General features: G+C 43.4%; 2 protein-coding genes across 4 annotated transcripts; one reads left to right on the top strand and one right to left on the bottom strand.

Moving 5' to 3' along the window:
- Window positions 1–813: 813 nt before the first annotated feature.
- On the bottom strand, window positions 814–10,393 carry LOC119197987 (transcription factor E2F3-like). Of its 2 annotated transcripts, none has more exons than XM_037454743.2 (8): window positions 9,836–10,393; window positions 7,503–7,620; window positions 6,915–7,045; window positions 6,580–6,668; window positions 6,095–6,253; window positions 5,616–5,730; window positions 4,278–4,419; window positions 814–3,993 (listed from the first exon to the last, which is right to left on the bottom strand). In XM_037454743.2, the coding sequence occupies exons 1-8, from the start codon at window positions 10,112–10,114 to the stop codon at window positions 3,698–3,700; spliced, it is 1,329 nt and encodes a 442-aa protein (XP_037310640.1). In that variant the 5' UTR covers window positions 10,115–10,393; the 3' UTR covers window positions 814–3,697. The 2 variants fall into 2 exon arrangements, with proteins under 2 accessions (XP_037310640.1, XP_037310641.1); XM_037454744.2 differs by lacking the exon at window positions 9,836–10,393 and adding an exon at window positions 9,481–9,691.
- A 1,225-nt stretch (window positions 10,394–11,618) lies between these two features.
- Window positions 11,619–18,840, top strand: mboat1 (membrane bound O-acyltransferase domain containing 1). 2 transcript variants are annotated; one of them, XM_062565281.1, is made up of 13 exons: window positions 11,619–11,842; window positions 12,220–12,365; window positions 12,681–12,758; window positions 13,850–13,945; window positions 15,200–15,255; window positions 15,429–15,483; window positions 16,109–16,301; window positions 16,412–16,613; window positions 16,711–16,814; window positions 16,927–16,991; window positions 17,079–17,211; window positions 17,349–17,500; window positions 17,829–18,840. In XM_062565281.1, the coding sequence occupies exons 1-13, from the start codon at window positions 11,747–11,749 to the stop codon at window positions 18,016–18,018; spliced, it is 1,566 nt and encodes a 521-aa protein (XP_062421265.1). In that variant the 5' UTR covers window positions 11,619–11,746; the 3' UTR covers window positions 18,019–18,840. The 2 variants fall into 2 exon arrangements, with proteins under 2 accessions (XP_062421265.1, XP_037309065.2); XM_037453168.2 differs by having other exon boundaries at window positions 11,620–11,842; window positions 16,412–16,604.
- The last annotated feature ends 474 nt before the right edge of the window (window positions 18,841–19,314 follow it).

Genomic DNA, 19,314 nt, shown 5'->3' with positions numbered 1-19,314 from the left:
TGATATTTTTCTGTAATTACCGGAAACAGGCAGCAATATTATTTTACAGTCAATGCTTTCCTATGAAATAGTACAACTTTTCACAACCTTTAGATTTACCGAACAGAACATTTTATTTGGTGACAGCTTAAGAATAACCGTAGAAAAATAGCAGGTACAACAGTGCTATTTCAATCGTCTACACTACAGTTAACACCACATTTAACCAAATGCTGCGTTTCTGTAAGCTTTAATAACACGAATCACACATTAGAAATGAAGGAGCTGTAACTTCACGTAACCCATCAAATAGTTGACAGACTCACCGGCAATGACACAAGCTTAAGCGGTGCATTCACATATTCAACATTCCATTAGAAACCCATGGAAAGGTACAATCTTCCCAAAAAAAACTGTTTCCATCATGTTCGAACCAGATTCTGGTCACTTGAAATAGATTGAGTTAAATAGAATTACCTTTATTAATGATATTAGAAAATAGCACAAACATTAGTGAACCAAATGGGGAAAATATTGAGTTGGATTTTCTCCGTAAATACATTTTTTTTATGCGTAGAGATTGTATTGTCGATCATAACATTTCTGTGCATTCAAGTTAAATTTTACATTCAATTGCAGTAGCACTAAAAATGAAAACCTGTATTTTCTTGTCATCTGAATGGATGTTAATGATTGCGTTTCGATTTTACGCAGTTGTTTCAATAGGAAATACTCTCCATAAAAGGCAGAAAAGAAAAGGAAATGTGATAAGATTCCCTGCTCGCATCATCAAAAATAAAAACGGACACACAGTGTCACAGAAGAACCCCCCCCCCCCACACACACACACACACACACACACGTCACTGATAATGAGTCAGTGGGGTACGAAGACAATGTCTCCTAATGGCCATAAAAGAAGATCGGCCAACTGCAAAACAATGAGTGCATGTATGCATCATTTGACGTGTACTACTTTTTTTCAGAGATGAAAGCAAGACGTAAATAACTTATGGAGGAAGAAAGATTGAAAATAAAACAAAAAATAATATTGCAAGTTATCTGCTTTTCTACCGATTAAATGTGCACCCAAATATTCAAATTTAAGATGCAACAGACTGAGATTGGTTAAAGAGCAAAGGCATACTCATTAAATCAGGGTAGGAGAGAAATATCAGACATATAAAAAGAATAGTGTGATGTTATCCAACATCACGTCTGAATTATACATGTGTAATTTCTATGAGAAATGGGAATTCAAAGACTCACTCATACACACTATGACATTAACTATGGCATTGACTTCCATGCGCTAGTACCTTGTGCACTGTGAACATTTTACAAAACTGTATATCAAGGTACACTTGGCAGGCTAATCTTTCACATAACGCACACGCATTTATTCCAGCGCACATCAATCGGATCGAGGGAAGTTCACACTAACAGCAGCAACGTTTCCCTCCAGTCGGACGGGATTTTTGCAAACAACAAAAAGTCATTGCTGCAGCTCTTTGTTCACCAAGTCCTTTAGCTTTTCTTGATCCTCAGGTAACAGCATTACCAAGAAGACCGTAAAAACACTCAATTTACAAAACAGGCTCTATTAGAACGTTTTGTGAATATTGTGTATATGGGCCTGTTATTACATGCTGAAGCCTAAATTAGTGCCCCTGGCCTCGTAGCTGACCTGGATGTCATTAGTCATTTCTACTGAATTAAAATCCATTAAAAAGTCTGCACTAATTGAAACTAAAAGAAATGGACACCGATGCTCTCTCCAACACTGCTTTCAGTAGAAAGACTAGGCAATAAGCATCGATAAGTGGTTCCAAGTCTAATTTTTGCCCAACAATTAAACAGCACATTGGTTGCGGCAGCTTGCGCTGATGAAGATGAAGAAATGGGTGAAAAGTAGAAAGAAAGTGGGAGTTTGGGTCCTGACTTCAAAGAGTTTCCGCTACATGTGTGCCAGACCAGATCAACATCTGCTGTGGTATGACGGCTTCTTTTGTTAGCACATGGGTCATGTCAAATTAAACACCACAGTATTCCGTCCCACGTTGAACATTTTTATATTCATTAAACTGTCAATCTAGTTACAAAACATGAGGTGCTCCAAATCATCAGCAGAGAACAGGTGGACAGATGATAAAGATCCCTTATTCAATTCAGCGAATAACGCCTTTAAAATATGGATGATACAGCACAAGAGACCAATCGTATGCAATGGGATCGGATAGGGAATAGCCATAAGGCACACGGGAAGTATTCTGTACATTTAAAACTAGTGCACACTGGTATTTGTATTGCCATGGTAGTTTCCTTTTAAATGAGGGAATCATGCCACGTGTACTCAAATACCGTATATAAACTTCAGTGTGGCTCTAAATACTGATTAAATGTACAAAATACCAATTCATTTATGATTATTGGCCCAAATGCCAAAAAGCTTAACTTGAGCAGACACCAACAGATGTCCAGAACCGAGTCATAGATCACAACTGCTGTACTGGTAAATGGAGTCCATTGTGTCGTGTGTTCATTTCTTGTCCTGCATAACAACACAAGGCCACTCAGCAGCATAAACCTGTTCTCTTGGTGTATAAGAACGCATTCAAAAGCCTCCACAGCATTTGGCATTAACGCGTCTGTATGAACTTTGACAAGTGAATGCATCACATGGCCACCTAACACCATGTCACACACATCCATCAGGGCTGGTTACTGCCACCGATTCCCACATCAATCAGAGTGGGATTCGAAAAGTCCTCATTTGATTCCATATCGATGCGCTTAGATATGATTTAAATTACATACTAATGTTTATGGGATAGTAAAAGGGATTCCGAAAGAACGAATGGATCATTTAAAAATATTTAAAAAGGCAAGGTTGGTAATCACCAGCAAGAGTAAACACGACTTTAAAAGTGACCCAATTAAAGCAGCTATCAGCACTAGATTGACAAGATACTAAATCCAGCAGAACACACAACACTGACTTGTCGTCCCCACGCGGTGCACATGGGAAACAAACCCAGCAGGTCTGGGCCGGTGTTGGTGCTGAGGCCCGACGAGGAGACGAGCTCCTTACAGTGCTGTTAGCGACGGATGGAGGATCGTTTTTATCTGCAGAGCCATTCGGTTCATTGATTGCTGAACTTTAAACAGAAATATAAAAAATGCTTTTGGAAATTATCAACACTGCCTTTAATGTTTACATGAACTATTTAGCGGTTCTTGTGTGTTTGTGTGCGCTTTGCTTCAAGATGAGCCAACAGTTTTTCCTCTTGCCTACACCTGATCTGATGCTTTTCATGTGTAACCACCCTCAGGTTTTATGCTCACCCACAATGACCTGATGTCAGGCGGTGGGGGGGCTGCTTTGCTGTTCTCTCTGTACAGTGACATGAACCAAGCGTCTGACCCAGAAGTGGATATCCCTCTCCCCCAAATTTATACTTATCAAAACAATCTTTAGTCCTTTAACACCCAGCAGCACTGGGGGGGGGGGCGACACATGGCCTGAGACAAAGAGTAATGGAAACATCTACACTGACCGATGGTGCTTCTGGGGGCAATCCCTTTATCTCTCACACAATGAAAGAACATGGCATTTAGGCCCCAGAAATTCCTTTCCATCTACTTCTTAGAATTGTTTTCCTCTAACTACGTCTCCATTCTCTCTCTCTACCACGACAGGAACTTCTATCACCTAATGCTAGCTGCACAACAGGTCATCCAGGCCAAGAGAAGGCATTTTATCAAAGTCACAGGCGTCAAACAAGTCGCTGATTCCATGTTCATCTCCCAAATCCAAAGTGTAGTCCTCCTGGCCCAGAAGAGGAAGGCCAAGGTTCAAGAAAGGCCCCAGAGATGAAGCGATCTGGTCTTCTGTCTGCTGGAGAAGACTGGTGTAGGGGGACGAGATGGGGGAGAGGGTGGTGACGGAGACAGCGGAGGAAGAAGAAGGCGGAGGCAGGGATTGGATGGTTGAAGCGGACGAGCAAGAGGGACCTGTGGCAGAAAATCAAGTCAACTGGTTACTAATAACTAACTAAATATCAAAACTGCATTAGTCTCCTACTTCAGAGTTTGATGTTAAAATGCCAACACTGTATTTCATAAAGATGTGTGTGTTAAAGATAAGTGGAAGTAGCACAAACCTTTCCACAGGAATAAAAATGCCTTTTAAATAACAGACCATGCTAATAATTAAAAAACATCCAAAAGTTGTACATAAAGGCCAGACTTGTTTTCTTTATCCTTAAAGAAGAGATGTGTATCAATGTGAGACAAACCTTGAAGGACTTTGAGGAAAGGTGAGTTCCCATTGATGTCCATGCTGCCGTCTTTCACAGGACTCCTGGGGTCATTCTCCTCATCTGGGCACAGCAGCACTTCTATAGGCCCCTTGGTGCTCGTCAGATGGATGGACAAATTCTGGAGGGAAAAGAAAATAAAAAAATGTTAAATAGAAAAGGACTGATGCATTAGAAATTATGGTCATGAAAAATGGGTCATGACCGAAAGAACTAGGTCCGTGACAAGCAGCCAAAACAGGTTCCCTCAGGAGAGGGACTGGCCCCCCTTAGAGGTGGGGTGAGAAGCTCGGAGTGGAGCCGCCGCTCCTTTACGTTTAGGAGGAGCCAGTTTGGGCATCTGGTAAAGATGCCCCCTGGGCGCCTCCCCCCAGGCACGGCCAGCTGGGAAGAGCCAGGACCAGGTGGAGAGATTATATCTCTGGACCTGGGAACGCCTTGGGACCCCCCCAGTCAGAGCTGGTAGATGTGGTTTGTAGTTTGGGGGCCCCTGCTGGAGCTGTTGGCCCCACGACCCGAGCCCGGTTAAGCGGTTGAACGTGGTCAAGACAACTTGAAGTTCAACCCGAGCATCAGAATGGGGGGAAAAGGGGGATTTAAGTGACTATGAACGCTGCGTGGTTGTTGGTGCCAGACGGGCCGGTACCTACTGGGATTTTCACACACAATCGTCTCCAGGATCGACACAGAAGGGTCAAAAAAGAGCAGCAGTTGTGTGGAAAGAAAGGCCCTGTTGATGTGAGAGGTCAGAGGAGAATGAGCAGACTGGTTTGAGATGATAGAAAGGCACCAGTAACTCAAATAAACACCCTTTACAACCAAGGAAGGCAGAATAGCATCTCTGAACACGTGGAACCTGGAAGAAGACGGGCTACAGCAGCAGAACCGCACACCGGGTGCCCCTCCTGTCAGTGAATGAGTTCACTGCAATGGCCTCCACAGTCACATCTCGATCCAATAGAACACCTTCGGGATGTGGTGGAACTGGAGCTTCGCATCATAGATGTGAAGCTGAAAAATACTGCGTGACGCCATCGTGTCAATATGGACCAACATCTGAGGAAGGTTTCAAAACAGCTTGTTGAAAGTATCCACGAGTTCTGAAAAGTGGGTCCAACCTTCTACCAGCAGGGTCTCCTGAATAAAGTGGCCGGTTGCAATAGACAGTGAAAGTTACGTCATACCAAACGGGTTGTGAAACTAAACTAATCTGCCTAAAAGTCAACGGTTTCCTTGAGGGAAAGTAGTGGGTCGGATGAGGAGCGAGAGGCAGAAGGGTCCATAAGCGTGGCCGCTCCTTGTGTGTCGGGCACGTACCTCATCGGGGTCTGCTACTTCTAGTTTGGTGTCAGTGGGCGCTTTGACAACAATAACAGTCTGGTCTCTGAGGTTTCCCAACTGTTTGATGTCTTGGTAGGTTACGTAGGCATATGTGGAGACGATAGGGTTAAAGAAACAACAACATTGTTCATGTCCAACAGGAAAAACGTCATGATACGACCAGTAAGGCCAAAGTGTGGTAGTAGAGGAGTTTCAGAAAACATATGTTTTTAGGGCCATAATGGGAGTCATCAAAAGACAATAGATGACGCCGCGCTCATCAGCTTTAGATGAGGTATCATTTTTAACTGTTTTCAACCATTCCTAAAAGATACCTCTATCACAATGGTATTACTAAGCTCTAATGACTAGACAGGAGCAGGTATGTATTCAAACTATTCACACCGCCATCAGTTCGACAAAGAGCTACAAGAACATGGTGATGGGGAGCTTTAACACGACAACAAAAAGGATATTTTTGATTGCTTTGCAACTCGCTCATGTGTCTGACATCCAGGCTGCATCTCTGGATGAGCTGTTCGAGTCGCTGCTCTTCCTCCCCCATGGCAGAAACCTCCGCCGTTAGTCTCTGCCTCTGGCTCAGCGCCCCCTCCACCTCCAGAAGGCTGCAGCCCCTGTGAGGGAGAACGAGGGGGGGTCAAACAGGTTTACAACCGCCTCAGTTGCTTCACTTGCACCTGTATTATTCAGTGAGCCGTGGTCATTGGTGTAAAGGGTAGAATTTATAGTTCTATGTGTCTATATAATTAGTTTTATTGGTTGTTTTTGAGTCAGGATACCACAGCTTTGGGTTTTACGGGATCTCTCCATTGAAAAGGAAATAAATACCTCTGCTTAAAAATAATATCCTACAGGCAAAAGTATGACATCAATAAAGATCACTTAGAATGGAGGGAAAAACAAAGTATTTGAGAGAGAAAATGTCAGAGAGGGCTCTTACATCCACTGAATGTTGTTCTTTGACTTCTTCTTGATGAGGTGAATGCCTTCTAGTACGTTGGTGATGTCATACAGCCGCCTTTTCTGTACCTGAATGTAGAGGAAACAGGTCTCGTCATTTCCAGTCAAATAGTAATCACAGAAAAATCAACCCTCAACACCAAAATGAAAAACCATGTCAATGCTTTGAGAAGAAATCTTTGTGTCACGGGTCTCCAACACATCTCCTCTTTAACTCCCTTTTAATTCTTAGTACCCATTTCAGAGGCATCACTGTAAGGATTAAACTTAAGAGTTCTCCTTTTCAAGCCCTTTTCGGTTTGCATCTGAAATTACTTGTAAGGTTTCAGCTGCGAGGTTCAGGTCCAAAACGCCGTCAGAAGACTGGGCCAGAAGGTCCACAAACTTCTTTGTCAACAAGCCCAGGGAGGTGTCGTACCGAGTCTTCTCTGGTGGAGACTTTGGTGCTATGGCAGAGGAAAAGGAAACGAGAAATTAAGATTTGCAAGAAAAGTTAAAACATTTCTAATAATACTTAAAACATTGACAATAGTGGGTTTGTCCGAAGTGTGTAAAGAGCAAGTTGCTCACTAGATTACAGAACTCAACACAAACTACAATAAGCACCAGAAGGAGAGTGTGGTCATTGTGTTTTGTATTCAATGACATTAGCTCTGGATGCAAAACTGGGTTCAAATGACTCCGTCATTATCACGATTTGTTCCGCACAGCACACCCCCGTGGGCCGTGCACCGGGTCAGCGCCACCCCCCATTTTAATGCTCTGGCAACGAGAGCATCGAACAACCTAAACGAGCTGAAAAGAGGCGGCTCCTGTTTTCAACGTGGTTTGCACAGAATGGCGTGGCATCACTGCGTGGTCGTACTGTTGGTCACATGTACAAAGTGGCAGAGGGCTTCTTACTTCGGGGGGTCTTTGGCCGTGCTCCATTGGCAACCGCGGTGCCCACTCTGCCTCTGGTCCTGACCGGCTCCGACTGGTACTGGTGGTCCGAATCGTCGAGCGCCAATCGCCTTTTTGCCTACGGGGTCAAAAATAGTTTTAAAACATGTGTTATTTAGCTGGCGTCTTCATTACTGACGCCACCACAAAGTGTTGCGATGCTAAACGCGTCATTGATCTTATGTGTGTCGCACATCCGAGTGCTTAACCAAATTGTTAACCTAGTAATCATTAAAAGTCTTTGACATTGATAAAACCGTGCACATGGCACAGAAATCATTTCATTTATTTTGGTCATTGAATCTGAGAGGTCATCATTCTCCGGCACCTTTTTCCACGTTAAATCAGCAACTTTCTTTCATGATTTCTAACGTGGAACAGCGAAACACGTCATGAGACCGTTCAGAAGACCAGCTTTAATACTGTGAGAGTTCCAGCAGATCATGTAGAAACTGTTGGTCTGTTGCAAATCCAGTTTGTGATTTCTTCTTTTCTGAATGCATTGGAGGTGTAAAGACAGACCCACACAGCCCAAAATGAGTCACACCTGCTACACAGTAATTCCAGAGAAGGCCAAAACTAGTAGACGTATAGTCCAACGAGTCAGATCATTTAACCCAGGCATTTGAGCTATTTCAAAAATTAGATTCAGCCCACAAACTTACAATTTTAAGAAAAGTAATGTCCTATACACCTCTTCTCAGAATATTCTAATCAACATTTGAATAGCCTTCCCAGACGAGCTGTTTAGGGAGAACATTGTCCATTTGGATATTTACCAGTATTATAACCACATACGTTCCATTAATCTTAACTCCATGGCTACAGGTGGCCGGCCCCTCAATCGATGCATTACATTGTGGTGTAGCCTGACGAAAGGTGAGGTACGTTCATTTCACACGAGAGCAAGCATCCTAAATGTCTGCCACGTTGATGCAGCCGTACTGAACCCTGTTCAAAACGTCATTACAACATTATGATCTGCTTATGCATCATGTGGGACGTTTCTTAAATGGAAATACTTCTCTCCCAAGCCTAGATTCTCATTTTAGTTTGTTAATGTTAAACTTGGTTTGGTCGATTAGGAAAAATAGTTTTTTTTGGACCCTTGGAGGTTCTGCCTTGGCCCGTTTCAGTGCATTTCCCTCTGAATCCCAGATAGCAGAGACCCAGGGGTCAAGCTAATTAACAACACACACACACACATAGAGACATGACATAAAGAAGTACAGTAAATCCCCTACACAATACTGTCTTGCTCATTCTCAAGACCAAGTCTAAGAAAGAATAAGGTGTCCTCTGTTGACTGTCAAAATGTCAGCCATTTTCTATCAGCCAGCAGCTCCCCCCCCTCACCCTCACCCCCCCTGCTCACGGCTACAGGCTGAGAATCAGAGGCTGCTTTAAAGACAAACTGTGAACAAACCAACACCCCGAAAGCTGCTGAAACTATTCCGTGCGGTTTGTGCAGCTCGTGAACACAGGAAACGTGCAATCGGTCCCACAGCAACACACAACTAGTTCCACATAACTTGGCACGAAAGGCGCCATATCGTTACACTTCATTTACACATGTAGAACACGTTATAAAAAAGGAGAACCTCGTGCAAAATTAGGCTCGAGGCCGCCAACGAGTAACGTTGTCCTCAAATCAATACAGCTAACGTTACTAGCACTGAAGGCTAACCACATTTCCAAGCTCCATCCAAGTTGGCTTGTCTGTTCAGAACCGACTGAGACCTCTACCGAGTGGGTTCTAACCGGGAGATTTAGCTCCGTGGGACCCAGCGTACTTGTACGTTAAGCCACTCGGGTCGGTTAGTAAAGCTAATAAAAGAGGTAACTAAGACCAAGCAGCTCAACAATCCCCCTCCACCACCCCCAAATTAGGGCACCAACAGAAGCCACTAGGCCACCGCTAACGTTACTCATCTCTTACCAATATTTCCATTTGGCTGCAAGGGTGAAGCGGACTAAAAAAAAAACCACCATGAAGTTAGCATAGCACGCTATTAGATGACATTTCTACGTTGCTGCAAAAGCCAAACTAACTCAAACTCGGCCTTTACATTCTTTGTGGTCAGCATACCACCCAACTAACACAGTTGGGTAACTTAGCTAGCGGTGGTTAGTTAGCCCCCTCGCTAGGGTCGAGGGGAATGCCCTGGCTAAGCAGCTAGCGTTAGCTGCCCGAACAACAAGCTCGGCTAGCCTAGCAAGCTAACATCTTGTCGCCTTTTTGCGGCTAGTTGTAGCATGTCAAACACCGTGAAACGAGCTGTGTAGAGTATTACCGGCGGTCGCCCCAGAGTGGGTCGTTGTCCTGTTCCGTTTGCGCCAGCTTGTTGTGGAGTTGTGTAAATGTTGTTTATCTGAGGCTCGGATAAACACACATTTGATGTCTGTGTAATGTTGCAAGGCGGTGGGGTGGTTATGATTTGGATATAGGTCGCGTTGGATTGACCGGCGTTTAGGCGATCCGTGAGAGCTGTTAAAATTATATTATTGTCCAGAGAGCCCCCGACCCCTGTTAAAATCACTTTGTCCGGAGCCGAGGAGATCCCTCTCCTCATCTTGCGTACTCGGGGTAACCCCTTTCTTGTCTCTGTACTTTCAAGCCCGTGTGTCTGCTAATCCTCCGAAATAGTCACAAAAATAATCAGACCGATGTAAGGATGACAGTCTGATGCATCGACTTTAGTAAAGTATTTTTTCTTCAGAAAGTGCATTTAGGCAGATGCAACGGATTAAAAAGTAGCGCAACTCTCGTTCCCCCGTCTAGAAATGGCTTCAGGAAACGGCCTGATGAATGAAGGGATACGGTTTACGCGCTCAAGAGCCCTCCCGCGAAACTCAGATTTCCCGGGAATTTTTCAAACATAATCTACATACGTGGCGCTATTGGCCTGTCGGAGGAGAGTCCCCGCCCTTATTTCCAGCCCTGTTCGCCAATGACGGCTCACGATTCGGTGCGCCACGTGTTCATTGGCAGATGTAAACAGGGAGCGTCATTTGACGCGCCTTGCAAGTTCCCGGACAGGACGCTAAGTGACGCAAAAGACCGAAGGCTGGAGAGACAAATGCTCAGACGTCCTCCATAACGCCCGGCCCTCTTTATACGGAGTGATTTTGTGCTCCTTTTGACATCAAGAGGAAAGTATGATTTTTGGGCATCACATTAAATGCTGACCTCCTTCTACGTGAAATGTTGCCAGTTGGTAAAACTGGTCAGGGGAAAATGTTGATATAACGACTTCAAACTAAATGCGTCTTCCCCTCTTTTCCGCATAAAAGCTGGTTCAATTTGAATGTAGATATAGTAATGGTGCATTTTTTTGGGACCTGGTGTACTTCCTCGCTCATTTCATGCAGGAAATACTTAGACTTTGCTTTTTTTTTTTTTTTGCAACATAGTGACCTAATAGGTATATAGAAACAAAAATGATCCAGTTTGACTTTTCTGGTGCATTTGTAACCTGCTTGAGTCCATTATATGCTACTCGATACTTCCACTAAATTTTAAATGGAAATATAGTTTTTTATATTGCAACAATATTGTTCAAAATAATAACGACAACATTAAAATGCTGTGAACACACAAATATACAAGGTCTAACAAGTTATTTGACTTTACCCTTATTGGGCATATTACACGTGCTAATAACCAACATGAAGGTCTGCAGAAACCTTGTAAATATAAACAGAACAGGAATAAAACGTAGTGGTCCTACTTTGTCATTTTATTTCTTAGCCAAATGTGAAAGACAGCCGTAATAACACCGGAAGTAGCATGAACTGGCGCTCGTGTGTTTTTTTATTTATTTAATTTTAATCTGACCTCGTTAAACAGTCTGGACACAAATTTCTTCATAAAGTTTTTTCTTTTTTCACGTACAAACAAAAGATACACCGTCACTTTTGAAAGACGGTATATTTACACAAAATCGTACTTAGTGTCGAAAGAAAAGGTATCACCTTTGTAATTTACTTTGAAAGTAATAGCCGGAACAACTATGTATTCTCCTTCTGCCGCCGCCTGACTTGACAGCTCCGGAGTTTGAGGAGAGAGGAGAGAGGAGGGAGGAGCGAGGAGAGAGGAGGGAGGAGAGATAGCCCTGCCTGTTCTGTCCTCCCGTGGACTAGCTGGACTCTTCACAAGCCGGTTCAGGCGTAAGTAGTCGGTTCGAGGCACAGAAAGCTTCGGGATGGGCGAACCGGAGGATCCCGCGCTGAGCGCTAAAACCACCGGGTCCAAGTTGCTGCTCCCTGTCAGTGAGTTCTTTGGTTTCCCTCTGGATCAGGTAAGGAACTCTTTCATCCGCCTCCGAGGCTTTCTCCTCATTTACCACTTGGGTGTTACCGCTGTCACGTGCAATCATGCCCTCAATGTAATTCGGTTCCTAATCTTAGACTGTCAGATTTAAAGGGTTTTCTGTGTTCATGTACTTTTAAAACAGCAATGGAATATTTGAAGAAGGGATTTGGAAAACGTTTTTGTTGGAATTTTGTTCTGCTCAAATATCACAGCAACACTAAACATGACAATGTAATTAATTATATATCAGAGGGAAAATCATCACTGAAGATGATGAAACAAGTGGCAAAACCAACCTTTTAGAGTTTAAATGTCAATGTCAAAAAAAGCCAATGGCTCCTCATCTCCATGTGTCCCACACAGGTGAATTTCTTGGCGTGCCAGCTGTTTGCGCTGGCTGCTGCCTGCTGGTTTCGCCTGTACCTCCGTCCCAGCCGGGCCAACCCACGGGTCAGGCACGCTGTGGCCGCTCTGCTCGGCGTTGTCCTTCTCATCTTCTGCTTTGGATGGTACTGTCTACGACACGGATGAACCCACGCAGCACTCCCTTCAGCTTCCTCCCACAGACAGCATTCTTTTCTCTCTGCTCAGTCTGTTCTTTTGTGATAAATAAATATATATATATATATATATATATATATATACATGTCGGACACACACAAAGCGCTGATGTGTGGTGTGCGGGGGCCACGGGGGGATTACAGGAAGAATAAAGTATAGGAGATGCACATGAGAGGATACCAGACGTACAGCCCACACAGACAATGCTGGATCGTTGAAATATAAGCTGTGATGCACATTTGTTTCGTTGTCCTTGTCTGCAGGTACTCAGCTCACATCCTGCTCGTGGTTTTGGCAAGTTACTTGATCATCGTGAAAGCCGACATTAACAATGTACACAGGTCAGTGATGGTCTTTAAAACTTCACACAAAAAATCCTGCTAAGTTATGGGAAGAAAAGTTTGGATTCTGAAATGCATTATAAAGCCGTGGAATTGGTGGCTATTAGGTGAATTTGATTTAAATCTGCTACGTTTGGTTGACTGGTTATTTTTTTATGGACACACATGAAAGGTTTTGTTGTCATCATGTTGACACGTTGATGGCAGATCTGCTTCACTTTCTAAGATACTTTTACAATTCTACTTGCCGTCGTCTTCCAGGAAAACTTCAAGATCATCACACAAGATCCTCCTGGAGACTGTTTGCGTCTTACGAGTGTGTCTGGTCGAGCACGCAGACTCCTCAGACTACTTAATTGCATATTCTACTGACAATTGATTTGTTCCACTAAGGCAGTTTTTGACATTTTGTCCTGGAGAACAAAGATTCTATTTAGTAATTTACTCCGTCGCACACATTCCAACTCAGACAGCAGTGTAGTGACTCTGCTTATTTACCTGTTAAATTTGGCCTGACAAAAACCTCTGTGGTGGAAAGAAACAAATGTAATTTAATGCTACAAATGTAGTTTATATTATATATTGTTTCTTAGTGTGTGGTTGCACGTGTGTGTCGAAGTGTTTATTTTTAACATATTTGTGTGTAACAGCATTACTTACGGGACCGGAGGATGAAACTGGTCTCGTTCTACACATCAAGAAGCAAAATGCATCCGTCTCTCTGCTGCTGCTTGTTAGCATACCACACTCCTGTCACTGGAACCTTTAGTGAATCAAAGAACACTCAACACACCGTAGTGCACGCACACTAAAACAGTCATGGTCCTGGTAGCTTCCAACGACCATGTTGTCAATGAATTTGACAGGTAAATGGAAAAATTGAAAGAATGTTCCATCATACACATTTTTAGTCTGCAATTGTACTTTTAATAAATAAAAGCAGTCACTGTAAATTATAATTCAAATTATTTTCTGATGAAGACATGCTTCAGGTGAGAACGTGGTAATAAGTATTGATGTGGCAGCCCTGCTTTGTAATATCTGTCACCAAAATATGTGATGTGTTTTTTCGCTCATTCCTGGGCTCACAGGTATTCCATGGTGACGGCTATGGGCTATTTGACAGCAAGCCAAGTGAGCCGAGCCTTCATCTATAACTACGGCGTTCTGTCCACTGACTTCTCTGGGTGAGGAAACACGTACTCACGCTTTCATCTTCTCTCTTTGCCGCACTTTCTGGGTTGAGCGTATTAGTCACCTCAGTTATCGTTTCAGCGTGTCCGCCTTCTGTAAATAACACATCTCTGATTAAAAAGCACCAGTGTGAATTGTTGGCCGCTCAAAGTTGACATTGTTGCTCCAGGTGGAGTTAAGGTAGCAGCTGCCTCCTGGCTTTAGAAACAAGGATGCTTCTAAAGCAGTGAGCTCTATGTTTCTATGTTTATGTGGAGAGTTTCAACATTTGGAAACTTTGTGCTTAGAGGATAATGAACCAAAGCAGGAGAGGGCATCTCAAGGCGGGCTGGGGCTCCTCTGTCATTGCTTGTTATCTAATTAATAACAGAGTGCATCAGCAAAAGGGATTATTTTAGCTACTACTTAGCTACTTTCAGTTTGATGACACGTGTGCACGCTGCGCACTAAAGTGGGTGTGGAAAAGCAGAGCTATTGGGCTGCAGTGGTGGAGCCCCACGCATACTGGCATAACTAGCTGGCACTGCCAGCCGCTCGGCCCCTTTCTGCCTGGGTTTGCTGTGCTGTGCACACAATGCAGCAGACTCACACACAGGAACCAGTGTGTGTGTGTGTGTGTGTGTGTGTGTGTGCATGTTGGACAGAAAGAGAGAGAGAGATGTAGTTGTGCCTTTGTGCATACACTCACATTCATGTCCTTCACCCCCTGTTAACATTGCTATGTTGTATCTGGTATATATTGATCAATCCTAAATGTACATTCAAATTATTACTGATTATTGACTTTTTATCGCATTGCAAATATGTACAAAAATTACAGGTGGGTGAAATCGTCTCAATGTTCTATTGTCGTCAGCAACTTCAGAAAACATGGATTTCTTTCAATCACTGTGAACTTGATCATTCTTCTGCCTGCCTACTGGTTTGTGAAGGGAAGGAGATCAGAAGGAACTGCATTGGATGGATTTGTGACCTAACTTGACATTGCTTGAAACAATGAAGCGATTCACAGGGCTAAATGAATTCTGCAGCCTTCAGCCGGATGCTCGGAAGGCATTTGCTTTGTTTCATTTAATAAATGACCAAATATGCCGCATGTGACGTTAAAATGTTTCAATTAACACAGCGTAATCCTCAGTGGAAATATATATATATATATATATATATATATATATGTTTGTTTCACATTAGAATCTACACAAAGTCAGTGTCTAACATTTGTTTCCATTCATTCTCTTTCTGCACAGGCCTCTGATGATAGTAACCCAGAAGATAACCACACTGGCTTTCCAGCTCCATGACGGTGAGGCAGTGGAGGAGATGCATTAGCTTTAACAACGGATCCCTTGTATTCCCCCCCCCAACGTGAACCACGAGGACCGAGTTTCAGTGAACTTGCACACACAGGAATCTGGATCTGAAGCTGCTAGATGGAAAATGTGACAAAATGAATGACGTCATTTGGTTTTTTTTCAGGTATGTGTAAGAAATCTGAACAACTGAGCTGCAAGCAGAAGCCTCTGGCTATCACGTAAGTTTTTACTGTGCTAAATAAACTCTCTTTTTTCAGTGGCGTGAACCCTTAGGGGGTAGACATTAATAAATAAACTTTTTTGGTAATCTGACCTTGAGGTTCACATAGTTTACAATGTTGGTTTAATGTGGATCTGGACCCAATGATCACCATATTTAGTTAATAAATAACTTTTTCTTTTCCTTTAGCCGCAAAGGACAAATTCAAGGAGATGCAATCACGGTGATTTGCTTGTTCATGTCAAAATGCATGCTGGGAAATTACAAAAGAGGCATCATTTTGCATGAATATTTTTAAATATTTCTGCATGTGAATCAGTAAACAACAGTAAGCAGAATACCATGCATGTCATCTTAGAATATTCTTAAAATGACAATTTATAAATAATTTCACTTTTCAGTTATACTTTGGATGTTACCATTACGTACAAGATTTGCTGCCTGCATAACCAGGGATTGACATTGACAGCTCAGGAGGTTCAATTGATATTTTAAGTTTTTGTATAATTTCCCGCGTTCCTCAGTGTTTGATACCCATCCATAGTCAATGTTGCCATCCTGTGAACTTAATAAACCATATCATAAGCTGGTTCATAACATTTACCCTAATCTTCTGTCCGCAGTGAGAGGCCTTCTCTCCTTGAGTACCTGAGTTACAACCTGAACTTCCTGAGTGTCTTCGTGGGGCCGTGCAGTAACTTTAAAGAGTACACAGACTTCATAGAGGGCACACACATCGGCCGGAGGCTCAGGCATCACTCTGGGACACGTAACGGGCACAACGGCTACGAAAAGACACCGGAACCATCCCCCGTGGTAGAGTGAATGCACGCCTGCTTGCTCCCTCCTGATAAGATTTGACTTATTGACAGAAAGTCAAATCTCCACTTTGCTAACTGCTCAGCAGTCGTCTGTTTTCTCTGCAGAACGCCGTCTGCCGAAAACTACTTGTCTGCGGCGGGTGCATGCTGGTCTTCCTCACTGTGACTCGCTCTCTGCCGATAAAGTACAACGTGGACCCCCATTTCGTCAGCCGAGCCCCCTTCCTCACAAGGCTCGCCTACGCCTTCTTCTCTATTCAAGCAGCAAGGCCCAAATTCTACTTTGCCTGGACACTAGGTGAGGGGGGTGTGTGCATTTCAGTTTTAGAAGGCCAATATAATGAGAATTTGAGCAACATCGTTACGCTATGGACGTCATTGAATAGATTTCTCTGTCCTGTCAGCTGATGCAGTCAACAACGCTGCAGGTTACGGTTTCTTGGGGTTTGGTGAAGATGGGAAGCCATCGTGGGACCTCATCTCTAACCTTAACATCGTAGGGATTGAGGTATCCTCAACTTTGACCATGCACATGCACGTTGGTCAAAGCTAACGATGTCTTATTTAACAGTGTTTCTGTTAAGTGGTTATTATTATTATTTGTTGCTGGTTTTTTTCAGACAGCAACTAGCTTCAAGAGATTCATAGACAACTGGAATATTCAAACAGGAGTTTGGTTAAAAACGTAAGAGCTGCAATTATGAACTTCAATACACAATGAAAAGATTTATTCAGCTCTTCTGAACATGTTTGATTCCTCTCATGCGCCTAGTGTGTGTTATGACCGAGCCCCGAGGCACAGGTTGGCCTTGACCTTCATCCTGTCTGCCCTGTGGCACGGCGTCTACCCTGGATACTATTTCACCTTCATCACTGCCATCCCCATCACCATGGCAGCACGAGCGGTGAGTACCTCGCTGGATATTCACTACTCAGTGTACAACTGACATTTATTTTGATAGATTGATTCAATTTCATAAAAAGCATTGGCTTACCTTCCGATCGGATATTGTGGCGTCATTCATCCGTCACTTCTCGCCAGGTACGGAGGTCCGTTCGCATCTATTTTGTGGGCTTCAGAGGCTTGAAGCTGGGCTACGACATGGTTTCTTGGGCAGCCACTCAGCTGTCCATCTGCTACACGGTCATGCCTTTTCTCCTCCTCGCAGTAGAGCCCACTTTGGTTTATTACAGGTATGATAGATTGTCTATTTATCCTTCTGAAGCCTAATGCTTGCCCCTTTGGAATAATGTATAGAAATTTGTCTGTAGAGTTTTGAAAACATTTGTTTTGATGATCCACACAAAAAACTAAGAAATTGTCATCTTTACAATTTCTTTTTCTAAATGATTACAGAGAAATTGTATTTTTTAAGGGCAGCAGCAGCAGTCATTTCTTTGTAAATGTGTGAATTGTTTTATCAATATCTAAACCTTACTATACCAAAAATGATCATTAAAAATCACCATTAGCCAATTTATTTCAGGCCTCACTTTTCCATTCTTTGTTTTTCTTATTTAGGTCGATGTACTTCCACGTTCACATCATCAGCATTCTGGCCGTGATCGCCCTGCATTGGAAACACAAACCAAGTAAACCTCCTGCCACCACCAAGAGGTTCTCCTCCTCCTCCTCCTCCTCCTCCTCCTCTTCTCCGGGCTCAGCGCAGTGCCAGCCTGTTCACTCCAACAATATTGACAAAGTAGATTGAAAATTCACAATTTCTGTCACTGGATGTACATGGAGGGAACTATTGTGCAGTAGTGTAAGATTAGCACAAGAGCAGAACCTGATTCGGACTCTAAGACGTCTCATGGAACAGGAGCACAGCGTGCAAACCGGCGAGACAACCACAACCTCTAGGACGCTGGCGTCCTGCCGCCCCCACTTGTCCTCTTTCTCCCTCCAGGCCAAATCCCCACACCAGCCGGCTCCAACAATGCAGCAGTGTAAAGAGGGAATGGAGGCTGCCGATTGGTGGGATCTGAGCCAGCACAGTGGGACACACACATCCGGACACTGGGACACACACTCTCTCCTAGACATGTCTCGTACGTCTCACACTCTACATACAAAGGCTGCTCTTGTGAGGCCACGACAAAAGGGGAGAGACGGCCCTGGTTAGTATGTGTGTGTAATTGTTTTAGTCCCACTAACCTTTATCACTGAGTGTGTGTGTGTGTGTGTGTGTGTGGACCATGTCATAAAAACCTGTGGACTGTGTTGGCTCTTCTCCCACTGGTATTTTCTACCGAGTGGGTGGAATGAGACTTGCGGTACTAGTTAGACCACGCAGCTCTCTACCTGGCCTGAAACTGCTATTGTGACGGATTATATGGAAGGCTTGGCAGCTCCTCCAGGTGAGGAGACAAGACCATTCTGTAGAACACGTCCTCTTGCTATGCTTTCTATGGATAATCACCAAGCTTTTGTTTATCATTTTTGGCATCCTACAATTGTAAAGTGATGAAATGACGCTCAGTTGGAAGCAGAAGCAAACGTTTTTGTTATGATTAAATGAGTCTTCAGACCACTTTCCCTCAGAGATCTGTGTTCACAAAGCAGGGAATGGAACGGTAGTTCTCCAAAATGCACACTCGACAAATGGAAAATGTGACCAAGAATAGAAGTTTACAAATGTATTTCTTCTCAGCAGGAGCAAGGTTCTTCTAAGGTTCTTTGTGAGAATGACCACATTTGAAGCAGCTGCAAGTTGATTTAGCAGAAACAGCAGCTGGTTGTTTGTTCTGTGCTGAATGAAGCAATGAACACTTTGACTCACTCGCAATGCAACTCCATGCTCTGAAAGTCACAACTTGTGGCCGTGTGCGTTGCAGGATTTTAGTCACCCCGACAAAATCTCACTCCAAGGTTTTTTGAAAAGTTGGCAGGTTGATATTCCCTTTAGTTTCTGATTAATAAATAAAAGGTTTTATGTGCAGAGACCCGCGTCCACAACAACAAGCGGGTCACTGCCTTCAATAAACAACACGGGTCTGTAAAATAT

The sequence above is a fragment of the Pungitius pungitius genome, chromosome 11, assembly GCF_949316345.1.
Source record: "Pungitius pungitius chromosome 11, fPunPun2.1, whole genome shotgun sequence".
Classification (NCBI taxonomy): domain Eukaryota; kingdom Metazoa; phylum Chordata; class Actinopteri; order Perciformes; family Gasterosteidae; genus Pungitius; species Pungitius pungitius.
Note: the sequence above shows the minus strand (reverse complement) of the source record. Positions and strands in the feature narration are given on the sequence as shown.

What these genes read in the sequence shown, in the direction of transcription:
- LOC119197987 (XM_037454743.2), bottom strand. Translation starts at nt 10,114, where the DNA reads ATGAGGAGAGGGATCTCCTCGGCTCCGGACAAAGTGATTTTAACAGGG. An exon ending in AAGAACAACATTCAGTGGAT is followed by an intron (nt 6,254 to 6,579) that starts GTAAGAGCCCTC and finishes TCTCCCTCACAG; the next exon opens with GGGCTGCAGCCTTCTGGAGG. An exon ending in TTTCCTCAAAGTCCTTCAAG is followed by an intron (nt 3,994 to 4,277) that starts GTTTGTCTCACA and finishes TTTCTGCCACAG; the next exon opens with GTCCCTCTTGCTCGTCCGCT.
- mboat1 (XM_062565281.1), top strand. Translation starts at nt 11,747, where the DNA reads ATGGGCGAACCGGAGGATCCCGCGCTGAGCGCTAAAACCACCGGGTCC. An exon ending in CTCATCTTCTGCTTTGGATG is followed by an intron (nt 12,366 to 12,680) that starts GTACTGTCTACG and finishes CCTTGTCTGCAG; the next exon opens with GTACTCAGCTCACATCCTGC. An exon ending in TCACCATGGCAGCACGAGCG is followed by an intron (nt 17,212 to 17,348) that starts GTGAGTACCTCG and finishes ACTTCTCGCCAG; the next exon opens with GTACGGAGGTCCGTTCGCAT.